Here is a 25,019-nt window from a genome sequence, read left to right as displayed (position 1 = left end):
TAGTGTTATCTTCATTGTCTATGGGGGTTTTCACTATTTTCTGATAAGTAATCCATTTTCTATTCCCGCTTCCGGATTCCTTCGGAGAGTTGAACTACAAGCGAAACAAAACATGTAAAGAGTTGAAATAAAACATCAATGTTGTGAGACATTAATATTGCGCTCTTTACTAATCTTTACTAATATTTCTGTATAATATACTAGTTTCTAATATTTACTGTTCGAGCCGTGTTGTTGGGATGAGGGAGTTAGCTATTGAAGCATCGTTAAATTCTATTAAAGTTTACGAGCTCATTCGTGGCTAGGCAGTTACCGTACGCGCCTTTGGCGTGGGAGACCCGGGTTCGATTCCCGGTGGGAGCTCATGTGGTTCGGATTCCACGTTAATCAGTAGGTCCACGTCTCATATAGCCTCGCTGCTGAACGGAACGTTAAACTCAAAATCAATTAATCAGTCTATTAAAGGTTACATTTACAATCTTTTCAGTTGTTTCTTTCAAACTTGTTTAGGGATAATTTCTGTGGTAAATCTGATACCCAGTAATGTACTTAAGAAGTTTTGTTTTATCCTTTCACAGAGTTTCATTGAGCTGCTGCAGCGAATCCAGGACAGGGTACAAACGAGCTTAATTCGTCAAGCGCCTAAAGCGGCCAGATGTAAAGCATGGAATCAGATGGATCCAGAGCTTCGAGCACATATCCAAGAAGCAGCTTGCCTTGTCTTAGACCCAGATGATGGTCAGAAGTCACGACATTCAAGCTTAATGCGAGTAAGTGTAAAGTCAGAAAACTTATGTTTTTCTTAACAGTTCGTTGACACGTCAGACTATATGCTAACGCTACTTTTAAGTTCTGATCCGTGAAAATTTAAAAGAAATATTGTCCACTGAAGAATTTTATTTGGAGCCAAGAATGAAATATAATGACTTGTTTTTGAAAATTTCTTTGTTCTTTGAAAACATTCGAAACTTAGGATAGATAAAGGTAGATTAAACAAGGTATAGATGGTAATTTTAAAAAATGCATCGGGTATTGAGAAACAACAAAAACTTTGAATTGTCAACCTAATCTGTCTGAAGAAAAGAATACACAAATTGAGCCTCAGTCCCTAAAGTCTAACACCATAATTAAAGTAAGTACTATTTTTATATCCTCTTAAAGAAGTTTTTCCTTTCTTTATATATATTCAGGATTTATATATATTCCTATATTATTAATCATTTCACACATGAAGTCACTGGTTAACTCTGAAGGTGTTACGCTAGCCTCCATTGATATCATAGATATATATTTAATTCTGTCGCAGTTAATCTTACTATTTATTGCACTCAGCAATGGTACCATGCAAACGAAGTTTCAGATCTTGTTATATATGAAATCAGTAAACTACTTGAATGTTCTGTTAATAATAGCTATTTCACCTTCTAATAGACAATTTACAACCAGAAAGATGATCTCGTTATTATTATTATTAAGTATTCTGCCTTTTTGCAGGTCCTGGGACTAATGAGGTTTTTTCTTCTTCTTAATTTTCAGTTTGGGCCTGGAAATGTTTCTCGATTTTCAGCTTCCTCTTTTAACTCTCAATATTTTCTTCTACTTTTTAAATCATCGATCAGTTGTGTTCTTCCTTCTCCTCGCTTCCTTCCATCTTTCTACGGCAGCATAAAGAAGACAATTTCTTCGCAAGATGTATCCAATCCAATTGGCCTTCCTACGAAAGATACTGGCTAGGAGCGTCCTCTTCTCTCCTTTCCTTTTTAAAATATCTTCGTTTCTTACTCTTTCTGTCCATTTCGTCTTCTCCATCTTCGTCAAACACCACATTTGGAAGCTCTCCAAATATTTCTTCTCGTTATAGGCAGTCCTTTGTCTCCATTATTGACCAATATCGTAATAAACAATTTTGCAACAAAAATTTTGAGTAAAGAAAGGTTTAAATTTATAAGAGATTTTAGGTATATCGACAATTGCCTGATTATTTATAAGAAGGAAAACACTTTATTAGATCTTCTATTAAAAAATAACTTCATTTATAAAAATACAATGTTTTCTTTGGAAGAGGAAACTGAAACAAGTTGTAAATTTTCTCGATCTAAGATATATCGACATAACAAATTCTTTATCCGAGTATATAGGAATAAGACGACATCTGATAAGACGTGTGATTATTTTGTACAGAAAGATTCAGCGCATTCATATCTAATGAAAGCAAACGTATGGAAAAACTTCTTTCTACGAGCTTTTCGCATCATCTCCGAAGAATCTGTACTTAGGCAACATGTACGGTTAGTGTTTGGTCTAGGAATAAAAGTGGATTCGATGTTTACACTGTAGAAAAATGAAAGAAGACTGCATGAGAAGTTCACAATAGACCACAAAAATATTCCTCTAATAAGACATTTATTTATTTTTTCCTTTAATCTGGTATTTCTGGAAAACTGCGACGTTGGATATAAATTGGCATCGATTATTCTGTGAAATATGGGACCCGTTTCGAAACACACTAACCAAACTGATAAACTATGATCAGTTAACAACTTCAGGAACGTATGAAATGTTCTGTTTATACTCGAACTCCTATATAGGTAAATGGATACAAGGTTAGTACTTATTTTAATTATATATATATATATATATATATAATATACACAAAATGAAAGTTCCGGACCCCAGGCTATGGATTCAAATTTCGAAGCCTCAAGACAATCGACCGTCATTTTTTATTTATTTATTTATTTATTTATTTTTGTCTATGTTAGTAGTATGTATCCTATATAGTATCCATTAGCAAATGTGTCCAACTATCATTTGACGTGTCACGATCAGCCACTGACAGTGTATTTGCTGATCTACCCCAGTTTGGTGAGTCCATTTCTTTATATTTCCTTGGTGTTCTCATTTGTTTTACTCCTATTTTTATCGTCCCTGAGGCTCCACGAGGCAGCCTAAAGCTTGGAAGGGCAAGAATTTTTAGTAGAGTTCAACATAAGTAAAATTATTCCTACTTGTTCATTTGTCAGTAACTTTAAAACGACTGTGGTGTTTTGATGGTTACAAAGAATCACGTTGTCTCCAATGGCGGCCTTTGAGGGAAGTCACATCGGTAAAAATTAAGGTTTTATCGCTACAAGTTGTATGCAAGATTGAATATATACAGTGTGGCGCAGAAAACATGAAAATTTTAATTGGCGTAAAATGCACTAATCTACACAGGAAAAAATATATGTAATGGTTCAGAAGCATGAAGATAGTATGCCATTAACGATGATATTAGGTATGGCACTTACATGTCACTTTGCTTCTTGAAGACAACATCAGAAAGATGTTTTCATTCTCGACATACACATCATGATACGAATATATTTAGGAAATTCGCTGGAATACTTAGTGTATTACGTCTTGAATAACGCTAGTGAGTCCGCCTTTAACTTTCAATTTCAGTTCAACGATGTTCGCAGGACGTGCATTATACTCCTTGCTTTCGACATGTCCCCACAGCTTCGCCACAGAAAGAAATCGCACACACTAAGTTCAGGGGATCTCGGAAGTCAGAGAATGTCACCGTTCTTATCAAATGCTTTTACGGCGAACACACTTTCCACACAACTTCAACGCCTCATTATAACTAAATGGTTAGGTCTTCTCAATGTTATCTTATCGGTCCCGAACAAATGCCACCCGTACACTATTGCTAATTCTAGGTTCAGAATTCCCTTTTTTCCCGCGCCACCCTGTATTTTAACTTTTCTTTCCTTATCCTATCCTGTAGCGAGAAAACGTTAATTTTTACCGATGTGACTTCTCTCAAGAGCTGCATCTGGTTCTCTCTAATAATAATAATAATAATAATAATAATAATAATAATAATAATAAACAGATCAATTCGTTTGTTTCGAAGTTATTAACGAAAAGAACGGTGTGTGGATTAAATTTATGTTTTGGCTTTGGTAATTATACTAATGTCTTTCGGCAAGAAGACTAGAATTGTTTATATATTTAATTACAAATATAGCTTATTTCATGTACCAGCATAAAAGTTAGGAATCTCAAGATCAATTTAACAATGCTATTTGTCTCACTTGACCCACGGCAATACTTGTATATGAATTGGAAAACAAGTTACTTTTTATAATATCAGTGTTTAATGATTTTTTTTCAAATTTTCACTGAAAAAGTCCAAGAGTGTGGCAAACTTTCCTAAGAATATTGCAAAGTATGGCTTAATATTTTTTTTTCTGAGAATATTTGGTGGACGGGAGTCGTCCTCGTTCCCTCTTGGAACCTCTCGATGAACACCTCTGATAACTCTGGGCACGTTGACTGAGTAGCGGTAAGCTAGAGGAAGTCGCTAAATTCCCATTACTAGGACCAATAGCCGCTGGACTCTGTGGACCGGAAGTAGAAGTAAATACAGCAGGTCTGTGCCCTTCGTCTTCCCCCAAACCATGAGATCGCGTTGGTATGGAGTCTCCCCGAGCAGATGTGTCTTACTTCAATATTTAGGATATTACGATCTAGCTTCACTTATAGAGAACATAGGTGTATGTATAATCTTCGGCGCTATTCAGTTATATCTATGAATAACACACAACTCGTACTGAACCTCGAACACGCACAGTAACATTCTGAGACACAAACATTGTACTTAATATCCACTTCGATTTTACACACATGTTCTGACTACTGTAAATCCACTTAGGATATACACATAGGGATGCCTAGAAAACTCTGCATCTGGGTTACCCAGTTGCGGATCCAGAACCAAAACTCAGTACCTGGTTTCGAAACCGAGAATTCGAACCGAGAATCGGTACCCGAATTCGGATTCAAGAATTAGGTACCCGGAACTGAAGGATCGTGAGAGGTATCAAACTCCGAAGAAGGAACAGAAATATAAAAATGTGCTTGTTTAAACTGACAATATTTTTCTTTCACTAAAATTGGCGTTGCAAAGCAAAGCCTACAGAGTGAACTCTTGTTCATAAGAATATTGAGAGCTACTCATGTGTGTTGATCATGATTTTTGTTACCACTACTGTTGGCTCTGTCATAATTTCTATGAGCAGAGGAACAAGCAATGAGGTCATTTATGGCATTCATATTTCATCATTTTTCTCTCGAAAACTGCTATACAGCTTTCTTGTATTCAATTGTCATCTTTCTTTGTGCTGAGCCCAGGTGTTTCCCCTAGGAGCTCTATCTCAGGTACTCAGGAGTAAATTTAAAGAATTATTCATGCTGGCATGTCAAACCATTGAGTATAGGACATCGTTTGCTAGTTTCAAGTAACCAAAGTTCAAAACTCTTACGACTAAAAGCGATATTCCTGCGTAAGTGTAAAATACTATTCAGTTTTCCAAGTGTAAATTTGAGGAAGTTCCTTGTGTAATGTAAATAATAATAATAATAATAATAATAATAAGAAGAAGAAGAAGAAGAAGAATATAATTGTTTTGATGTTTAGACGGTATAGTCGAAAAGCACCGTTCAATATGTACCGGAAATTCAGAATTTCCACATCGAACACTGATGACGCGATAAGCAATGATTACGATATTAACATCACATTTCTGTAGTTTCCTCAGTACGTAGTACAGGTAGAACTTCATCTTCAACGGTAAGAATAAATTGCAGCTCGGCTAATGTTGGATTCAAAGCCCTAAGGTGTTTCCATAGACTGCTAGTACTTCCAATCAGGGTTGGATTTTTTTTTTTTTTTTTTTTTTTTTTGAAAAGAACAAAACATGTGTTTAAAACATTAAAAAGCTGTTTAAATTGTTTTAAACATGTTTCAAAATCGTGTAAAAACTAATTTATTAAGACCTTTTTGCTCTTGCAACCGATCTTTTCATTTATTTTATTCTCGTTAAGATTACACTGTGTTGAGTACAGAATATTTCAGTATAGATTAGCAATCCTCAACTTATTTCATATCACCCCACCCCCTTTTTTTTTTGTTACATTCTCTTGCCAGTGACTCTCGTAAGTACTTTTTGGTTGTAATAAGTTTTTAGGTAGATTTTAAAATCTACCTACTATAGAGATTTCACACAATCTATCAATATACATGGTGAAACAAAAGTCATCACCATCCTTGTGTGTTGAGAGCGGATTGACGGAGAATGATGGAACTTGGAAGTGGTCTGACACATCAGATGGTGCTATCAAGCATCATGGCGGACATCTTTGCTTGGCATTCGAAATTAGTCCTCTTCCCCCATTCCATCAACGCCCTTGTCTAGCGGTTGTCCTATGAAACTCTACCCCACACTACATCCTCTCACGTGGTTTTTGTTTCATTTATTTCGTACCCTTAGCTACAAAGATACTACGTTTGCTGAGCAAAAGTGAACCTTTCTGAAAATGGACTTGGATCCCTTGTGCTCTGAACGTCCCATATCTAAAAATATTTTATAAAAACTGAGTTGGAGCCAAATTTATCCCGCAACTTAAGTTTGTTCGAAACGCATAAAATTAGTTTGTTTAGTTTGATTGCTTACAGTCTTGCATCAGTAGCAAGGCTATATGAGACAGAGCTTTTAGTTTAAAGTGGGATCCGAGCCACTAATTTTGAAATTTTACGTGGGATCGCAGTCAAAATCTATACAGCAAATTCCGACGTCTCCTGCCCCTATCCTCAAAATTTAATGTTAAAAGACAAAAAAAATTGCACCCTGTAGCGTGGTGCATACATACAACCAGATGAACAAATGTAGATCAAGTCGTCCCAGGAGCCTCACTGACGTTCGGCAATGATATGACAATAAGTATCACGCCTTCATGGGTAGTAACGTGGGTGACTGCCATACCTTGCTCTTTCTCATCTGGTCTCTTCATACAAGCTATGCCAGGGTGCAAAGTTCTTAAGAAGATTTAGAACCGAGGTAGGGAAGAGGGACGAAGTAAAAATTTTCATAATGTAATGAAAAAGAAATTGATGATATAAATTTAACTTTTGCCTGAAGTTAACAGTTGTATTATCAACCACATCACTGACGTTAGAATTATCAGAAGCAATTTTCAGATCAACACTTCTATCATCTGTTTGAGTTTTTAGTTTTTTCACGGCATTGCATTTTTCATAATGATTCTTCATTCTTTGAACTAAACCAACGATTTGTTTCTTACACGTTTTGCAGCGAGCTCGTATGGTCGTTTTCTTATTTGATGGAGTATGAGTTACTTTAATAAATTTGCTTCAAATGATGTCCTTTTTTCTTGCTGTAAAAGTAATGTTAAACGATTCCAAGTTGTACGGAGACTGAGAACCAACATGTACTGCATCAACGAATGACTGCGATATTTTAATTTTAGAATCGCAATTTAGCAAGCAGCCTTTTGTTTGTTTTCTGAGTACAACACAAAAGTTTGCTTCCATGATAATTATTTTATTTATTTTTTTAATATCAGTTCTACAAGTAGTCCAACCTTCGACTACGACACTTTTTCGCAAGAAGCATTTAAACAATACAATATACGTTAAAAATAAGGGAAAAAGAGAGAAAATAAATTGTAGATCACCACATTGACCTGCTGTAGCCACGAGAAATCAAAACATTCACATGGGAAGAAAATAGTCTTCTGAAGGGGGAGCACTTTTTGATAATTTTCTTTCTCTGGCAGATTTTTTACAAAAATAAAATAAAATAAAAATAAACATATGTTTAAAACAAGTCTTAAAAAATACACGCGTTTAAAACAAAATGTTTAAAACGTATAGAAAATTTGTTTTAAACAAAACAACCCTCCTTCCAATGGATTTATAGTTCGTTTTATAGTAAAAACATGCGGCAGATTTACCAGTCTTATCTTTTGTAAAGTACGTCCAAATTACTTTTTTTCACATAGCAAAACGCAATTGCACTCACCAACGGTAACAAACTGTGTTCGAAAATTTTTGTTCGTATTACATGAATAAAATCTTGATGTATTTTCTACAGTGGCTCTGGTTGTTTTCAAGTTACTGTCAACAGAGTCCAGTGAATTAATTATTAGCTACGATTTGACTTTTGTCGACCCAAAAGCCGACATCAAAGCAAGTATTGGTTTACAATCACTTGCAGCGAAACAATAAATCGAACTATATAAGGACATTTATAAATGTAAGTGTTTTTCGTGACCTTCCGGTTCCCTCTATAAAGAATTCTCCCTTCCAGAGCCCAAATATCGAATACAAAGCAAATGTCCTTCCTAATATTTCCGATGCTCATGTTTTCTTCTTTTCCCCTCGATGTTAACCCACTACATTACCAAATTTTCTTTATATTACTACAAATTTGCAGTCTAGTTGTCAGCAATGATTATATTAAATTTTTATTTAATTTAAATATATAAAATCTGGAAGGCAGCACAGGTATGTAGAATATGAGTCTAACACCTGTAATTACACTCAGAGTTGGTACACTTTGGAGATACCATGGATAATAATAATAATAACAATAATAATAATAAACATGCTTATTAAACATGTTTAATTAAATTTGTAAAAGGAAATAGCATTTTTTATAAGTCAACAAATATTTTACACGGTGTTATGGAAGGCATGGTATATACTGTATTCGTACTACTCATTTCTTCATTTACATATAGTGATGATATAGCAGTTAAAAGTCTACGCACTCATGATGGATCTATGCGCGGCAGCACCGTGTACTTCGCACGTGATAGTGTCTGGCTGTCCTTAGTATCATCACATATTAAAAAAAAAAAAAAAAAAAAAAGGTGGAAATCAAGCTACGGTAGAAAAAAAATGTACGATAATCAGCTAAGCATGAGACCCGGATAGGGTCCAGCTGTGGTCATTCCTAATACAGTATTGGTAATTAATCTGCATAAAACCAATTGTTTCTCTCATTTAATTGTTCTCTCTTAATCTGTTCACATCTACCAGTAGAGTATGTGTTAATTTCGTACAACACTTTTAGCGCAATAACCAATTTCTACTTTTTACATCCAACAGATGTAAAAGAAATTATTTTAAATACATCTTGACCACAAATATTGTTTGTCTATATATGTGACTGAGTGATTGATTGATTAATTCGTTCCATGAAGTCTTAAGCACGATGATTGTGCCCATATCCATCCTGAGGTTCGCTGTTTTTTCTAGACTAGTGACTAGAACAGGTGTTTTTAGTGTACGAGGTCCCGGGTTCCATTCCCGGTGGAAGAGCATCGAACGCACAACGGTAGTTCAAATCCAATCGTAAACTGTAGGTCCTATTATAACCTCACAATTGAGAAAGAACTCGATTTGATTTTGATTTTCAATGTAGTGTCCCGTTCAGCAGCGAGGCTATGAGAGACGTGGACCTACAAATTAACGTGGGATTCACACCACATGAGCTCGCGCCGGGAATTGAACCCGGGTCCCCCACGCCAAAGACGCCTATGCTAACCACATAGATTTGACAAAAGATGAAAATACAAATCAGTCATAATTCCGAGATGCCGGTAAAAACATTGATGAAGGTTTCATTAAAATTATGTCACTGGTTTTGATTTAATAAGCACATACATACATAAACAATTAAAATTATGTAGCCGCATGAAAGGATGATTCAAATTAACAAAAAATTGCTTACTTACCAATAAATGCCCCCTTGGGAAAACTAAATTTAAAAAAAAAGGTATAAATTGCGTACCTTACAAAAGTGGTTTAATCAAGCCCCTGAAACAGTTATCCCCAAAGAAGCAACAACTTGGATAGGAATTCCTTACTTTCCACAATTATCGACAAAAATTCAACGTATTCTTGCAAAGCATAACATACCTGCTTCCAGCATCCCGCAGAAAGTTCAGGGAAACATATTACCAGCTTTAAAGTTATTTTGTTGATCCACTAAATAGGTCAGGTATTTATCTTGCTTAATGTGAATGTGACTTCCCATATATAAGCCAAACAAAACGTAATCTTAACACCCGAATTAAAGAATAAAAAAAACTCTCAAGAAGTGGGCATGTCGGGTTTGTCGATTCACTTAAAACAACATACACACAATATAAAACAGGTTAATGTGATAGGTTAAAAAAAATGAGATTAAAGAATCATTCTTTATTCATAAATATAAACTGGCTTTAAATCTGGATTTTGGCAACATTGACAAAATCTATTTACCTACCTTTGATGTATGTTTTAGATCTGGCAATAGTGGCGTAACATCGACATCACGCTTCCTTCAACTCAGCTCATTCTTTCGCACCAGGCTCTGCTCGTGGTTTTTTACCAACTATCTCTTACGTTACGTTTATTTGGTAGTGTGTATTCCTTTTCCTATACCATATTTCTCTCATCCATTTTTATCCTTGTTACCTTACTATTGAAGACGGGACTATCTTGTTGTTCCGATACGTTTAGAGAGTATTTAGTTTTCCCACCGGAGGATTTATTGAGTACCCTTACCCAATAACGTTAACTGGGTATCCTTCACATATTTCTGTATATTAATTCTACAACTAACAAAGACAGAAGCAGAAAGATTACAGTTCCCTTGAAATTCATTCCAATTTTCAAACACAGGACAGACAACAATTTAAGTTCGGGGAATTGCATTTAAATTGTGCTTCATACATTTTCTAAGAAGTTGATTTTCAGTTTCAAATTATTGAAAATGATTAACAGTTGTCTGGAATTTCACTCCATTTTCACTCTCAGAAAGGATTAAAACAATTGAATTTGTGATAATCCTATTAATTATGCAATGTAGGATTTACAAGAAGAAAAAAAGTCATAGCTTTTAGCAGTGAGGCTATCTACTTTTCATTCCGAAGGGTTCAACAATAATGGAGGGACCTTAAGGTATGTTTCTAGTTCAGCAACTTTTAAATGTCGTCGATGAAAGTATCAGCAATTACTGAAATTGTCAAATTGAAGTACAAAAATGCGTTGTACAAGTAAGACTTCATATTCGAGTTATGTATCCCATAGCATCTACCAGTTATTATACACAGATACATTACCCTTTAGAACTCTGTGTGTCAGTATGGCTTATGTAACAAGCAAAATAAACGGTACCTTTGTATTAGTATATTATTTAAAATAGACGGCACCTTTTTATTATGTAGATTTTTTTGTATGTCATGTGTCATGTACGATATTTTATTTCCAGCGCTCTGGAAGAGCGAAAGGCCAGTCTTCCAGTACTGTGTATTGTACTACACCCCGTGGATTAGGACACAGCTATTCATCGCGAGCCGTTTCAGCCAACGTTGATCTGAGGCAGGTGAAACTTGCTATGGTCCAAAGAAGTAAATCTCAAGGACTTCGGTCTGCTGGCTCATCGCTGAAGAACTCTATGTCTTCTGCCACTAAAGCTGAGTCGGGCACAGGTGAAGAAAATGTGGCACCGGCGGCTGAGACTGAAACTGAAACACCTGTACAACGAAGAAGAGCTGCTCCTCTAATGTCATCCAGATCACAGCAAAAGGAGAATCAAAGACCAACAAGCGTCGGGCAAAGAGCCAAACGAACAGGCGAGGTAAAATCTACGACAGAAACGAGTCCACGTCCAAAGACTTGGCCAATGAGGGTTCTTGAGGTATGTAGAAACATACATTATAAATGTAGAACAATAAGAAATAAATTGACAGTTCAAAATCAGGTGGAAATTTGTGTCGTTAATGTAATAGTGCTGCTAAAATTCCAATAATGGATTCTTCGGGAATATTTGAACAAAATTCGTTATTCAGATAGCTAATAATTGTTCGAATATGGGAAACGAATAGTTTTAACAACACTAAAATGTAACATTTTCCATTGTCCGAGCTTTGCTTTTTATGGACTTAAATTAGATTTAAACTACTTGCAGAGGAAAACAATATATTTATTATAAAACTATTAACGTGTAACAGTTTCGCCAACTATCCACTTGGCTTCATCAGACATTACGAATACACAGGTAGTGAGAGATTTAAAATAGAAGAAAGAGGGAAACAATTTGTGAATGCTGATTGGCTACCATAACCTACTACAACCAATCCCCTTCAATTACAAAACCAGAATATAAAACAGAAACAAAATTGTACCTCCCCTGTTGACACCATATACATACATAGCTAATTTACAAAAAACTCTTAAATATAAACACTAAATAAATAATATTGAAAAGGGAAAAAGAAAAAGAAAAAAAGACACAAGAAAAAAGAAGGAAACAAAGCTCCGCTCGCTCCGTAACAAAAGAGGGGGTAGCCCTGTATCGTGCAAATGAGATGCATGGAATAAATCGTGAGTGGGAACCCTCCACCCCTGGTGGGGATATTCATGAAGCTATCGGCTTACGTCTAATTATATATGAATATATTATCCATTTCTTAATTTCGAACATACAAGGTTCAACCAAAATGAGAAAACTTTCATATCGGACTTCTGAAGAAAAATAAAATAAAATAAAATAAAATAAAAACATGACCGTGTTTATTATATATAGAATTCCCAGTCACGACCCTCTTTTCAGTTTTATTAAAAATAGAAGAAGAAGTAAAGAAAAGAAAAGGAAGATGGGATAGGAGGAGAGGGAAAGAGGGAAAGTAATAAGATGAGGAAAGTTTAATTTAACAGTTTATTCAATATTTCCGAAAGTTCTTGACTAGTATCCAGTACTTAAAGTATAAATGATGAAGTTAACGGCATGTTAGAATTGACCAAAGAGAAGAACAAAAAAAAAAAAATCAAAGAAACACACGTGTTTGTCGAAGATTTTTACTTTCGACGTTCTCCCATGATGATCGTTCGTTCCGGCTATTACAGTAAGTCACACATATATGTCGAAAGAATTGGTGCACTTAGTACTAAACCTACATTTCACTCACACTCACATTCATACAGGACAGTGTATACTTCAGGTTGCCTTTAGTTGAATTCAACTAACTTAACTACATTTCTATAGACATTTATTACATTCCAAGAAAACGTAATTTGACAGAACAGGAAAAAATTTCGATACATCAAAAGAAAATAATAATAGTAATAATATGGTTCATAGGCATGCACAGAAATTTGTTACTTTTCAACAATATCGAATAACACATTTCTCTTTGTAGATACATTAGAAGTTGGATTACGTTAGTAAAAAGTCGACAAAACGAAAGAAGAAGAGAAAAAACAAAGGTCAACATTGAACATATTTAAGACTCAGTATGAACGAATACATATCAATGTGAAAAGAAGAAAAAATATATCATTTGAAAAGAAAATAAAAGAACTTTGGTAGCATTTTTATTGAGTCTCTGTCCCACGAGGGGAAATTTCGACAATTTTATGAGTCCTTTTCTCACGTCCATAATAACTCCTTTATCAACTCTCTTTATACACTATGGTTGGCGTCCATGAGAGTAGTTAGTCGTTTGTCTTAACTACAGACAAAAATAGTTGCGTCACGTTATATATATTTTCCATTTCGTCACTTAACGCACTTGGTATGAAAATTCAAAATTTCTTAAGATTTAAAATATTGAATCTAGTCCCAAACAGTGGGAACATATTTCCATTATACGATATTTCAATGCAGCTAGGTCTCTGGACCTATCCTACGTCCTGTATTTACATTACAAAATTATTAACCACATTTAGTTCAAATTCAGATAACTGAATTTTATTCCTGGTCTAGATCGTGGAGACAAGAGTTTCGAATCACTGAACTGGCGAAGGACAAATAGTTATGTTCCAGTCATAGGGAAGGATTTGGGGCACACTGTTTCATAATTCACTGATTTCGCTATAGTTTCGCAAAATAACTTTAGATACGTATTAGGGTTTTTTTTACGACCTGTTACTTGTTCTATCTACATGCAAAATTTAACATAGTATTAAAAAATTTAATAGTTACGCACATTAATAGCAAATCCATAAGGTGTTATTTATTACAAGTTACGCGGTAAAACTCTACAATCACATATAGTTGGTCAATATCGGGTGTCGAAAATCTATGGCAACCTAAAACGACCAGGGTAGATACCGAGCCCTTTACATACATATTCACTCGTATATATATTCATATTACTCAATATAATAAATTTTACTCTAATATCAATCTTAGTATTTCGTCGACACTTAATTTTCTAAATTTTCTACATAACCTTTTCATATTCAATAAGTATTCACATTTTCTTGGCTCAAAACAAAACAAAAAACCCTGACTAACAAAAATTATTTTTCTTTTAATAAAGTTGCAACATTGACATATATATATATAAACCCGATAATCGGTAATAATTCAATTTACCAAAATCCGCGTATAGAGAAATGTTTGATATTATTTAATAAGTTGACACAAGAAGTGGAAATACAACAAATAGAACAGGCACTTAACTTTTCAAACTATATAAACATATATATATATAAATGTATATACGGAGAAAGAAAAAAAATCAAGATTATTTGAAATTAGTGGGCCCAAACTACTAATACATACACACCATATAACCAATCAATAGGAAGAAACAAGAAGTCAGTAATCAATTGGTATAGTTTGTATGATCGATGAACAATAATCAAGCTTCTGGGCATCTGAAATCGTAGTGTACCCTCTCGCCAGTCCCTCCCATGGTGGGTTGAGTATCGTGAAAAACGGTCCTAAGTTGTTCTGAAATACCGGAAATACCTCCACGAATTGTATCCCTCGATGTCTCAGTTAGTACATACGATCAAAATAAGTGATATGAACATTGTATGCTTTCATGAGTTTCAGAACCGGGGGGGGGGAGGTTCAAAAAATCTTGAAGTAAGAAGGAAGAAAGAGACAAGATAGAGAAAGTGGCGCCAACGAAAGGAGGAAGATTGAGGTACTACTCACTACACAGACGAGTGATCAAATTTAAATATATAACAACTCACAGCCAAAAATGTTCACATATGCCGAAAGAGGGTGACTTACTTAAATACGTAGTCTCGAAAGTTATCTCCAAGCCCACAACGAGCCCGTGCCCACAAGGGATTTTTCAAAAAGGCGAAAGCTTTAAGGAGATTCTCCTCCTCACTGTATCCGGTTGAGTTCTTGGAGACCCTGGCCATACCGGAAGGTTGGTGCAGACGCCCAATTTGGAATTTCAGGAAAAAAAATCATCCGACCTTTCAGAAAACTAAGGAAGTCCAGAATAGTAATGAAACTAGAGTAAATAATAGCTAAGATATCCCTAACTAGTAATTTGCCAAAATAAAAAAATAAAAACAAACTGAATTTTGGATCGGTGATTTCAGTGACCAAACATCACCGATGGCTACCCTGCGCAGACAGGCCAAGGTCTGGGATGTCGATTAATTTCCATCATCATCTAATTAAACTAAGAAAAGAAACGAAAATACTTAAGAAGACCAGGGGTCGACATCCGGGTACGCAATGAACCTAGATATTAATTTAGTAGTGGCTGATTTAATTGGATAGCCCCATCCGATCTATTAACTATATGAACACTGTACGGTAAATAATGTAAGCAACGTAGAAAAAAAATCTCGGAGAGTCAACGAACGTTAAAGGTACAACTGACCAAACCTGTACTTTCCGATGATCCCAGGATATAGCAGTTATTTTTCTTAATTATCATTTCCGTAAACCTTCAAAGGTAATTCCTACATGATGCTACCCTATCTGATGAAATTCTTAAGAACCGGGGCTGTTAATATGAGAGCATGCTCGGCTGAATGAATGTATCGGTGTAGGAGTCAAAACGCGAGAGATTTTCAGTAAACAGATTCTCAATATATAATATACACTGGGCCTATCCATTTAAGTACAGGTGTCCTATCATCTCATTCATTTTATATCATAATCGTATTATTACTATATCGTATTACTATATTATTACTATATCGTATTATTTACATTTATTCATTATTTACTCATTTCCACGAGAAGTAATATTTTACGGACACCCTATTACATATATTTACACGCAGGCCATACACATATTACATTATGCACTAATAAATCTATAATTGTCACAATCCGTCACGCTTAAATTGCTACATCGAACCACGGGCTCTTTGTTCCGAAGCACCCAATTATATTTACTTGCAATAAAAAAATTATTTATAAATGCATTCATTGAATGTTAAATTATCAAAGATTATATTTTTTCTGATTTAACGATAATACCAAAGTAACAATGAAATCTTTCTATAGCAACGGGAAATTAGAGTTTAATATTGTAATTTCGAAACAAACAGTAACATCATGTAGGCTTACTTCTATTAAGAAAATATGCATTCTTGATTTCGGCGGATATTTAGGTTTCTAATTGAGGTAACGAGCTGTAATTTTCAATACTACAAGATCTCATGCTATTTCATCGAAATGTATACTCACATGAACCGAAAACCATGTCTACGGGATGTAATTTGATAATAAGGGGCCAAAATCAAACAACCTAGATCGCTAACTCATGCAATGGCGTAATGTCAACAACCAAATGATTACCGAAAACGAACACGACGGCGCTGCAGTCGAGAAATAGTTTACCGTGTACTAAAATATACCCTTACACTTATTAATCAGAACTCTAATATTTACTCTTGTTTGGTGTACTTCGAGTTAGACAAATGGTATTAAATTAACGCATGGTAAATACACTGTCCTCACAGTAAAATCACGCACTCACACAGAACTACTAACTACGTACAACACTATAAGTACTACACATAAAACTACTAACTAAACAAGCACCATTTATTATATGAATATTAAAGGCAAGTACCTAATATATTATACTTCAAACACATTACTCCCTTGTCGATATATAAAGTTGGCTCTATTGAACTTTAGGGGGACAAAATGAGAAGGGTAACCGTAGGTCCAATTGACCTGGCCAATTATTTAAAACATGTTTACTGGAGTTTGATGCCCTGGGGGCATCTTAACAAGGTTTATTGAGGGATCTTTCCCCTGAGAGCGGAGAAGGCCCTAATCACGAATATTATCTAACCCATTCCCCCGCTAGAAATGGTTCAATTCGAAAAATGAATAGAAGCCCTTTTAGTTACATTAAGCTGTCATTATGATAATATTACAGCTATGAAACGTACTATGTACAGACAATTACTGAATAAAGAAAAAAATCACATTTACTATATACACGAACGAAAATGTACAAAACCAGATCGTATTTTACCTAACCCCTAACTGAATTCGATGGTTTGAAAGAAAAGGAAAGTAAAATCACACTTCCATTCTGTTTGTTCTAGCTTGGCAGCAGCATGGCGTCCTGTAAACCGAAATCCGATATTTCACTGAATTATTGTTTCTTTAATAAAAATTGCAGATTTTTTGGGCTCCTACGCCGTCTTCAGTGTTTAACTATGAAATTAAATTGGATTTTACCTTGATTTCCTTAAAATTTCAGTTCCTTTCAACAGAAATGTGGTAGTCAATTTTACAGGTTGTGCTTCCAGAAGCGTCCACGGTAAGAATGATAACATTGCGCCGAAAACGACAGGGATAGGAGGATTCCATCAATCAGGGCGGAGTCTTTCAGCCGCGGAAATTACAAAGCAAATAGAAATTGGTGAAATCCAGATATAACCGGATCTGAAAGTGACTATGGGCTAGTGAGAGCGGGTGAGGGAAGGTTTTAGTTACCTGGCAAAATTCTACATTGGTCTGAAATTAAGAAAATTTATATCCAATGGCGGAACTATGTTTCGGTATGACGTCAGAATGGTAAACCTTGTAACTATTCAACTTACATGTGCGAAAATGGAATTTACAATTAATCAAAATATAAATAAATAAATAAATAAATATACGATATCGCAAATTTTGGAATAAAAAATCATGTTATACATTATGCACAAATTCTCATTGCTTGTCATTAATTAACCTAAACACACCTGTTGCAGTAATTTTACGACAACAGTGTTGCAAGGGACCGCGTTTTTGTAAAAAAAAAAAACATTTTACGGATTTGCATTAAATAGATGTTTTATATGGCAACACTGCATCAACTTTCTCACATGTTTGCAGCAATGGATAAATGTGGATGCGTACTGTATATATACACACACAGGAATTCACCCTCAGGAAATCAGTTTTCTGCAACTGAATATTGATTTTCTTCATTTTGCACATTTTTTATTTTACACTTACGGTAATTTCTTTCATTACTACACAAAAGCGTTACAAGTTCCAGCATTGGTCATGATCTCGAAAATATCTACATAGAACATGCTTACATTTGTTTCAAGTCTCAGGTCTTTATCGTTCTTAGATCAAAAGATATACGCAATCAAACTTTGGGTTGCGCAACTTTACAGACACACTGTATTACTCATTCTTTCTCCATCATTCTTTCCTCCTCTTCTCCACTCTTTCTTCGCTTCACCTGTATTACCTCCACTAATCTCTTGCTTCCTTTTCTGTACGTGGAAATATCTCCAATCTTTTTCAGCATTGTTTTGATTACTTCTGTCTCTTCACCCATACTCTCTATCTCTCACCAGAATTTGATTTCCTCTTTTTCTCCTTCCAGTCTTAAGACTTCTTCTTATTCAAGTCAAGCATTCAAGGATTGTTTAGCTGTCTCATATAATCTGTCCCTACCTGTGTATTCATACTGTCTGATAAAGCTAAAGTGGATAGTTGCTGAAACTATTACATGTTAATAGTTTTTACTATAAACGTATTGTTTTTGCTCAGCGACTACCTTAAAATAGATTTAAGCATTAAAATGTAATCTTCATCAGAGCGTTATTAGCATCACCGAGAGAGGGGCTAATCATAACGCCGTGGTAATATTTACAGGTGAAAGGTTTCTGTAAAATTAATAATAATAATAATAATATTATCATCATCATCATCATCATCATCATCATCATCATCATCATCATCATCATCATCATCATCATCATCATCATCATCATCATCATCATCATCATCATCATCATCATCATCATCATCATCATCATCATCATCATCATCATCATCATCATCATCATCATCATCATCATCATCATCATCATCATCATCATCATCATCATCATCATCATCATCATCATCATCATCATCATCATCATCATCATCATCATCATCATCATCATCATCATCATCATCATCATCATCATCATCATCATCATCATCATCATCATCATCATCATCATCATCATCATCATCATCATCATCATCATCATCATCATCATCATCATCATCATCATCATCATCATCATCATCATCATCATCATCATCATCATCATCATCATCATCATCATCATCATTATTATTATTATTATTATTATTATTATTATTATTATTATTATCATTATCATTATTATTATTATTATTGAAACGTCGCTGTCTTTGTAACACGTATTCACAAATGGGGGCACACTAGTTCAATGGTAGAACGCATACCTCTGGTGCGAAAGGTCCGTGGTTCGATCTCAGAATAAATGAACTTGTGATGTTCGTGTTTATTGGTTTCTTGGAATTTTCCCCATTTCCTCCCACATTCCGATTTCACCAATTCTTTCATAATTATTTACTCTCCTTAGTGATCGGTCTCCGTTAGGCTTGAAGGGAACGTTAAAGATTTCATTTATTTTTTCCTACGTGTTCCCAAATGCTTCTTAATCGAGGTGGAAAGAGCGCATGTGTAGTATGTTCTCAAAGTTACATTTATTTGTGTGTGTTCGTCTCGTTATTGTGTTTGAGAATAATGTGGATGTCAAATTTTATTGTAAACACATTCTTTAAACTTTACTTCGTGTTGAAGTATGGAATAGCTTTCGAGACCATTCTGATACAGGAATTTAGGAAAAAGCAATAGATCCAGCTTACGTTGCAACACCTGCCGTACATTATGTTAAAAATTTAGTTCCCCGTTGCTTAGTGATGTAAAGGTTCAGGGTTCGTTTCCTTTCGAGGCCACTGTGGTTTAGATACTGCATTGACCTTTAAGCCTATCTTCTATATCGGCAATGCTGAAGTGATGCGGTGAATTCGAACAAAACAATAAAAATAAGCTTCAAATCCAAAGAACGTTGACGAAATATTCGTCTTTTTCATCTCTGTTGATACAGGGTTAGATTAAATTTCATCAGTTACAAAACACTGTGTATTTAGAATATAACATCTACAAAGATGGCTGATATATGAAAATATACATACATTCATCAAGTTTGAGATATACTCATGTCCAAAATTATTGTCGCATGTCTATAAATATGTTGTTGTAGGAATATAATTTGACAACGAATTCGCCCGATATTTCTTATAATGTTAGTATGTATGTAATCGGCAGAGACACGTATGTGGCAAATTTCATGTCAAAAGAGCAGTAAATAAGAGAAATAAAACGAAAATAAAACTTTCTTGTCAATTTAGCAACATTTTGTTTTACTCATTCTGATTTTCGTGTTTATAATTCTTTTCCTATGAAATTTACCACAATTTATTTACCACAAATAAATATGTCCCGATTATGCACATAGTATCAGTATTAAAAGTACCCTGCAAAATCATTATAAATTATAATCTTACAAGAAGGCAGTTATAGACATGCGACAATCATTTTGGACATGAGTGTACATCCTACAGATGTTCAATGTGTGAGCCGTTGGTCACACAGCACACATCCAAACGATAATCCGCTTTGTTCAATAGTATTTTCCCGGTTTTCTGTAAAGTAAGTGGTCCCCCACTGTATACAGTTTACACAATCTGTATTACTAATCTGACGTTACTAATTCAAACTTCTTTGGTGACCAAGTGGATGTTTTCCGTATTTGTATAAGAATGTACACTGGATTGTTGTAACCATGGTTGTCTGGTTTAAACGAAAAAAACAAAAAATGTTCGTAAAAGTGTGTATTCGTAAAATCTTGATGAACACACATTTGTTGGTTATCAGTTTCACTACCGTATATTATTCGTATTGTATTCAGACCTAAATTTCCCATTCATTACTCAGAGTATACTACAAAAGCAACTTTTTTATATATAAGTTTATGACTGTTTCTTTTGTGATTTTTTTATAGTTTGTTATTATTGTTATGCAATTGCAATCAATGAAAAATTCTAAATATTGTTTCGTTTTAATAATGTTTACTATTAATAAAATACACCGAAATACTGTTATTTTGGGGGGGGGGGTCATCCAAACTCCACGAGAGGCATTTATTGAAATGAAAAGTATCTTTCGTATCTATTTATGTATAAATGGGTCAGAGCCAAAGTGAACTCAAAATAATTCTTATCTTTATTTACTTTTACTGATATGAAAGTTAAGTCGTTATACATCTTTAACTTGGACTAAATTAGTTATTCCGTACTCTGCAGTATTTTGAAATTGTCCATATGTAATTCTGTATAATGGTTTTATATGTGTAACTGCTTATCTTTTTGTCCTTCTGAAATGACTTGACAATTATATTGACAAGAATGTAAAGATCAGTACAACGTATTTTTATCAGAAGTCCTTCGTAAGTGAGTCGGCAGACGTATCGTATTCGTAGCCAATTAGTCCCAGTTTCGAGTTTCAAATGGAGGACAATTTCTCTCGGATGTAACCCGAGAAGCGGTTTGGATTGCGCTTTCAGCATAACCCGGTTGTTTCATAACACCAAGGTGGAACAAACATATCTCTGTCCATATGTGATATAAATACGAGGAGCAAATTATTTAAACAAAGAAAAAAAAAGGGTTTAAACAAAAAAAAAACTTTTTTTTATTTTTTCAATAAAAACCATGGTTTTGCCAACCCTGATTGTAAACGATGAATACGTCTCGTATTCTAGCACACACACACAAAAAAAAAAAAAAAAATCTCCTTTGATACTAATCCGTCGATTTGTATGTTACATTTGTGTATAATATTAAAGAGAAGAAGGCAACTCAGTGATAAAGCGATCAGTTCTACTAAAAAGGATTCCTAAGGTTATGAAAGCGTGTGAGTTTTGTGGTGGACATCGTTCTGTATTTTTTTTGGGGGGGGGGTCTCCTACTTCCTTCATTCTATCTGTTCTCTCGTCATGACTCATTAGCAAATATCATAGGCTCATTTAGCCTCGCTGCTGAAAGGGACGTTAAACTCAAAATCGACTCCAGTGTACCATTGTTTGGGCTTAATTAATTTGAGACTTGCAACAATGCCAATTGATTTTTTCATTTAACAATACTTGAGTTAAAATTAGCACATTGTTAATTGGAAAGTCAGTGACCATTGTTGTGAGTCAGAAATTATAATTATTGAGAATTAACCTACCAGGTTATCATAAAATAAGTATCGCTGTTCAGAGCAATCTGGAGACGTAACCACTTGACAGAATGCTACCAAACTTGGTAGGAGTACATTTGGGAACATGCAGAAGCGATTGATGTAGACTTAGTTTAAAATTTCGCCACCGCAGGTGATTGTGGCGCTGTACAACACCAAGTAAGTGCAGCGTGGAAGAAAAACGACACTAGTGATGCTAAATGATAAGAAAGGCTGTAATTACCCCTCCTGTGGGTCTCGTGGCATTGATTACTAATGTTATTAATACCCCGTGGTCAGTGGCGGATTTACGGGGAAGGGGACTTCTGAACTGAAGCGTCTCTTTAAAATTCTTCGATATCTTACAAAAACGAAGTTAAATGTTAGTCTTTCTTGTGATCCCTAAAATGCAAGCTTCCTCCAAAATTCCAGAAAAAGATTAGTGTCAAATCTCGCCTGCAGAAGTTATTGTGTTTCTGTTCAGTGTTAAGTACGGTGAGTGTGGTATGGAAGACAAATGGTATTGATATTCAATGAAAGAAAGGCCGTAATTATGCCCCCGTGCGACGCGTGGCATTGATTTGTACTACTATTAATAAACCCGTTGTGTAGCGATGTGTTATGAGCGATGGTGATAATATGGAGGTCCCTGAGCAAGGAAAGTGCATGGTGACTCGTATGGGATGAGATGATGGCGTTCTAAGGACCGACCCTACCTTGTAACGAGGAATCCGACTCACGTGTGTCTTCACCAGAAATCGAACACGGGACCCCTTAAACACTACGCAAAGAGTGTGGGAAGTAAAAAAGCAAACATCGGATCACCATCAATTCACTTCTGGCACATAGTTGCCCTCAAACCCGTATCACTGAAACACATGCAGGCGTGAGTAAGCGCCTGGAGAGATAATTACAGTCTTTCTTATCATTTAGCATCACTAGTGTCGTTTTTCTTCCACGCTGCACTTACATAGCGTTGTAAGCGCCACAATCACCTCTGGTGGCGAAAATTGGAACTAATTTTGTTTTCTACACCAATCGCTTCTGCATGTTCCCAAATATACTCCTAGAAAGTTTGGTTGCATTCTGTCAAGTTGTTATGTCTCCAGAGTTCTCTGAACAGCGATACTTATTTTATGATAACCTGGTACTTCTGACGATCTAGCAAGGAAAATTAACAAATGAGGAACAGGAACAAATCAATATATATAATAAAAGTAAGTGTGGTTTGTCCGTGCGTGCCACAAAGGCTCCGAAACCAAGACCCGGAGCCATATGCGACTTGTAGCCATGTATCTCCCATCCATGAAGAAGGTTTCGGTTTGGACCAGCAGGGATCCTAGGGGGAGAAAATGCCCTAGCAACGGTGTTACTGTGCTAAAAAGTGGGTTAAATTTTAGAATTATCAACAATCTTGGAAAATATTACAGACTGTTATAGAAGTTTCCCAAAGGTTCGAGAATGTTCTAGAATTTTAGGATGCTCTAGAACCTTCTAGGACCATCCAGGATGTTCCAGAATGTTCGAAATTGTTGTAGAATGTGCTAGCATGTTATATTATTTTCCTATAGGTTCGAAAATGTTCTAGAATGTGCACCACTAGGAAGGTACACATTAAGAATACGGGAACATTTTTATTAAAGTTTACAGGTATCATTATCATTATGATCAGGTTCTTCTCAACCTATTTAATGTTTGGGGGCTAGGGTGGGCTTATGGCCGATGGGTTTAGGTCTAGATGATGGGAGCCAGACAACAGAACCTATCTTAACCTAAACTAACCGAATCCTAGCTAGTACTACTATTTGTACTACTACTAGCACTACTTATTACTACTACCAACTACCACTACTACTGTTTGTACTAATACTACTACTATTTGTTCTACTATTACTACTGCTACCACTATTACTACCAACTACTATTATTACTACTACTATTACTTCTACTAAAGGCTGCCTCCCATATCTAAACACAAAAAATGAAGAGTTTGTTTGTGTCTTTGTCTGTCTGTGTGCAGCCTGGGGACCAGACGAGTGGACCGAGAGTTACCAAAATTTGGTCACGGGTACCTTGGTCCAGGCCCCAGATCAAGACAAAGCTTTTTTTTTTTTAAAAAAAAAAAAATCTAACCAGGGAGTCTCAGGGGTGCGTTTACCGGGACATGTAAAAGTAACAGAAAATGACCGATATTAGTGCCGAATTCATAGTTTTCGCGGTCGCTGAGATCAATGGTGAAACTCCGATCGCATTCACCCTATTCGACTGCGGGTCTGGGGTGACCCGGGGGGATGCCAAGACATATAAAATAATCCGAAATAACCGATATTACTGCCAAATCTACAGTTTTCGCAGTGGTGACACTTCCATTAGCGATGACTTGAAAATTCAGCTACTATTGCATGCGAGCCGGGGCTCACCTGCAGGTGGGAGTTATCTAGACATGTAAAAAAATAATCCAAAATGACCGATATTAGTGTCAAAACTTTAGTTTTCGGGATCGCTGAGCTCAATGGTGAAACTCAAGATCGCGTTTACTTTGAAATTTAGCCCCCATCAGCTCACGAACGGGAGTCATAATAGAAGGGTCATCGAGACATGTAAAAATAATCCGAAATGACCGATATTAGTGTCAAATCCATACTTTTTGCGGTTGCTGAGATGAATGGTGATATTCCCATAGGCGTTGACTTCCAAATACAGCCCCGGCGGAGCTCATGTGGTTCGGATTCCACGTTAATCAGTAGGTCCACGTCTCATATAGCCTCGCTGCTGAACGGGACGTAAAAATCAATCAATCCAAATACAGCCCCCATCGGCTCGGGGGCAGAGGCGTTTTT

At 35.5% G+C, this 25,019-nt stretch overlaps 1 protein-coding gene across 1 annotated transcript in view; it reads left to right on the top strand.

Annotated features, from left to right (window-relative positions):
* LOC145674288 (uncharacterized) overlaps positions 1-25,019 on the top strand; it is a 228,508-nt gene that overhangs the window by 189,499 nt on the left and 13,990 nt on the right. Inside the window, exons 10-11 of the mRNA XM_081744142.1 lie at positions 579-770; positions 11,112-11,540. Coding sequence (XP_081600268.1) covers positions 579-770; positions 11,112-11,540 — 621 coding nt within the window. The remainder of the gene's footprint in view (positions 1-578; positions 771-11,111; positions 11,541-25,019) is intronic.

This window comes from Thermobia domestica, chromosome 17 (assembly GCF_964235325.1).
Source record: "Thermobia domestica chromosome 17, izTheDome1.hap1.1, whole genome shotgun sequence".
NCBI classification, from domain to species: Eukaryota; Metazoa; Arthropoda; class Insecta; order Zygentoma; family Lepismatidae; genus Thermobia; species Thermobia domestica.
Note: the sequence above shows the minus strand (reverse complement) of the source record. Positions and strands in the feature narration are given on the sequence as shown.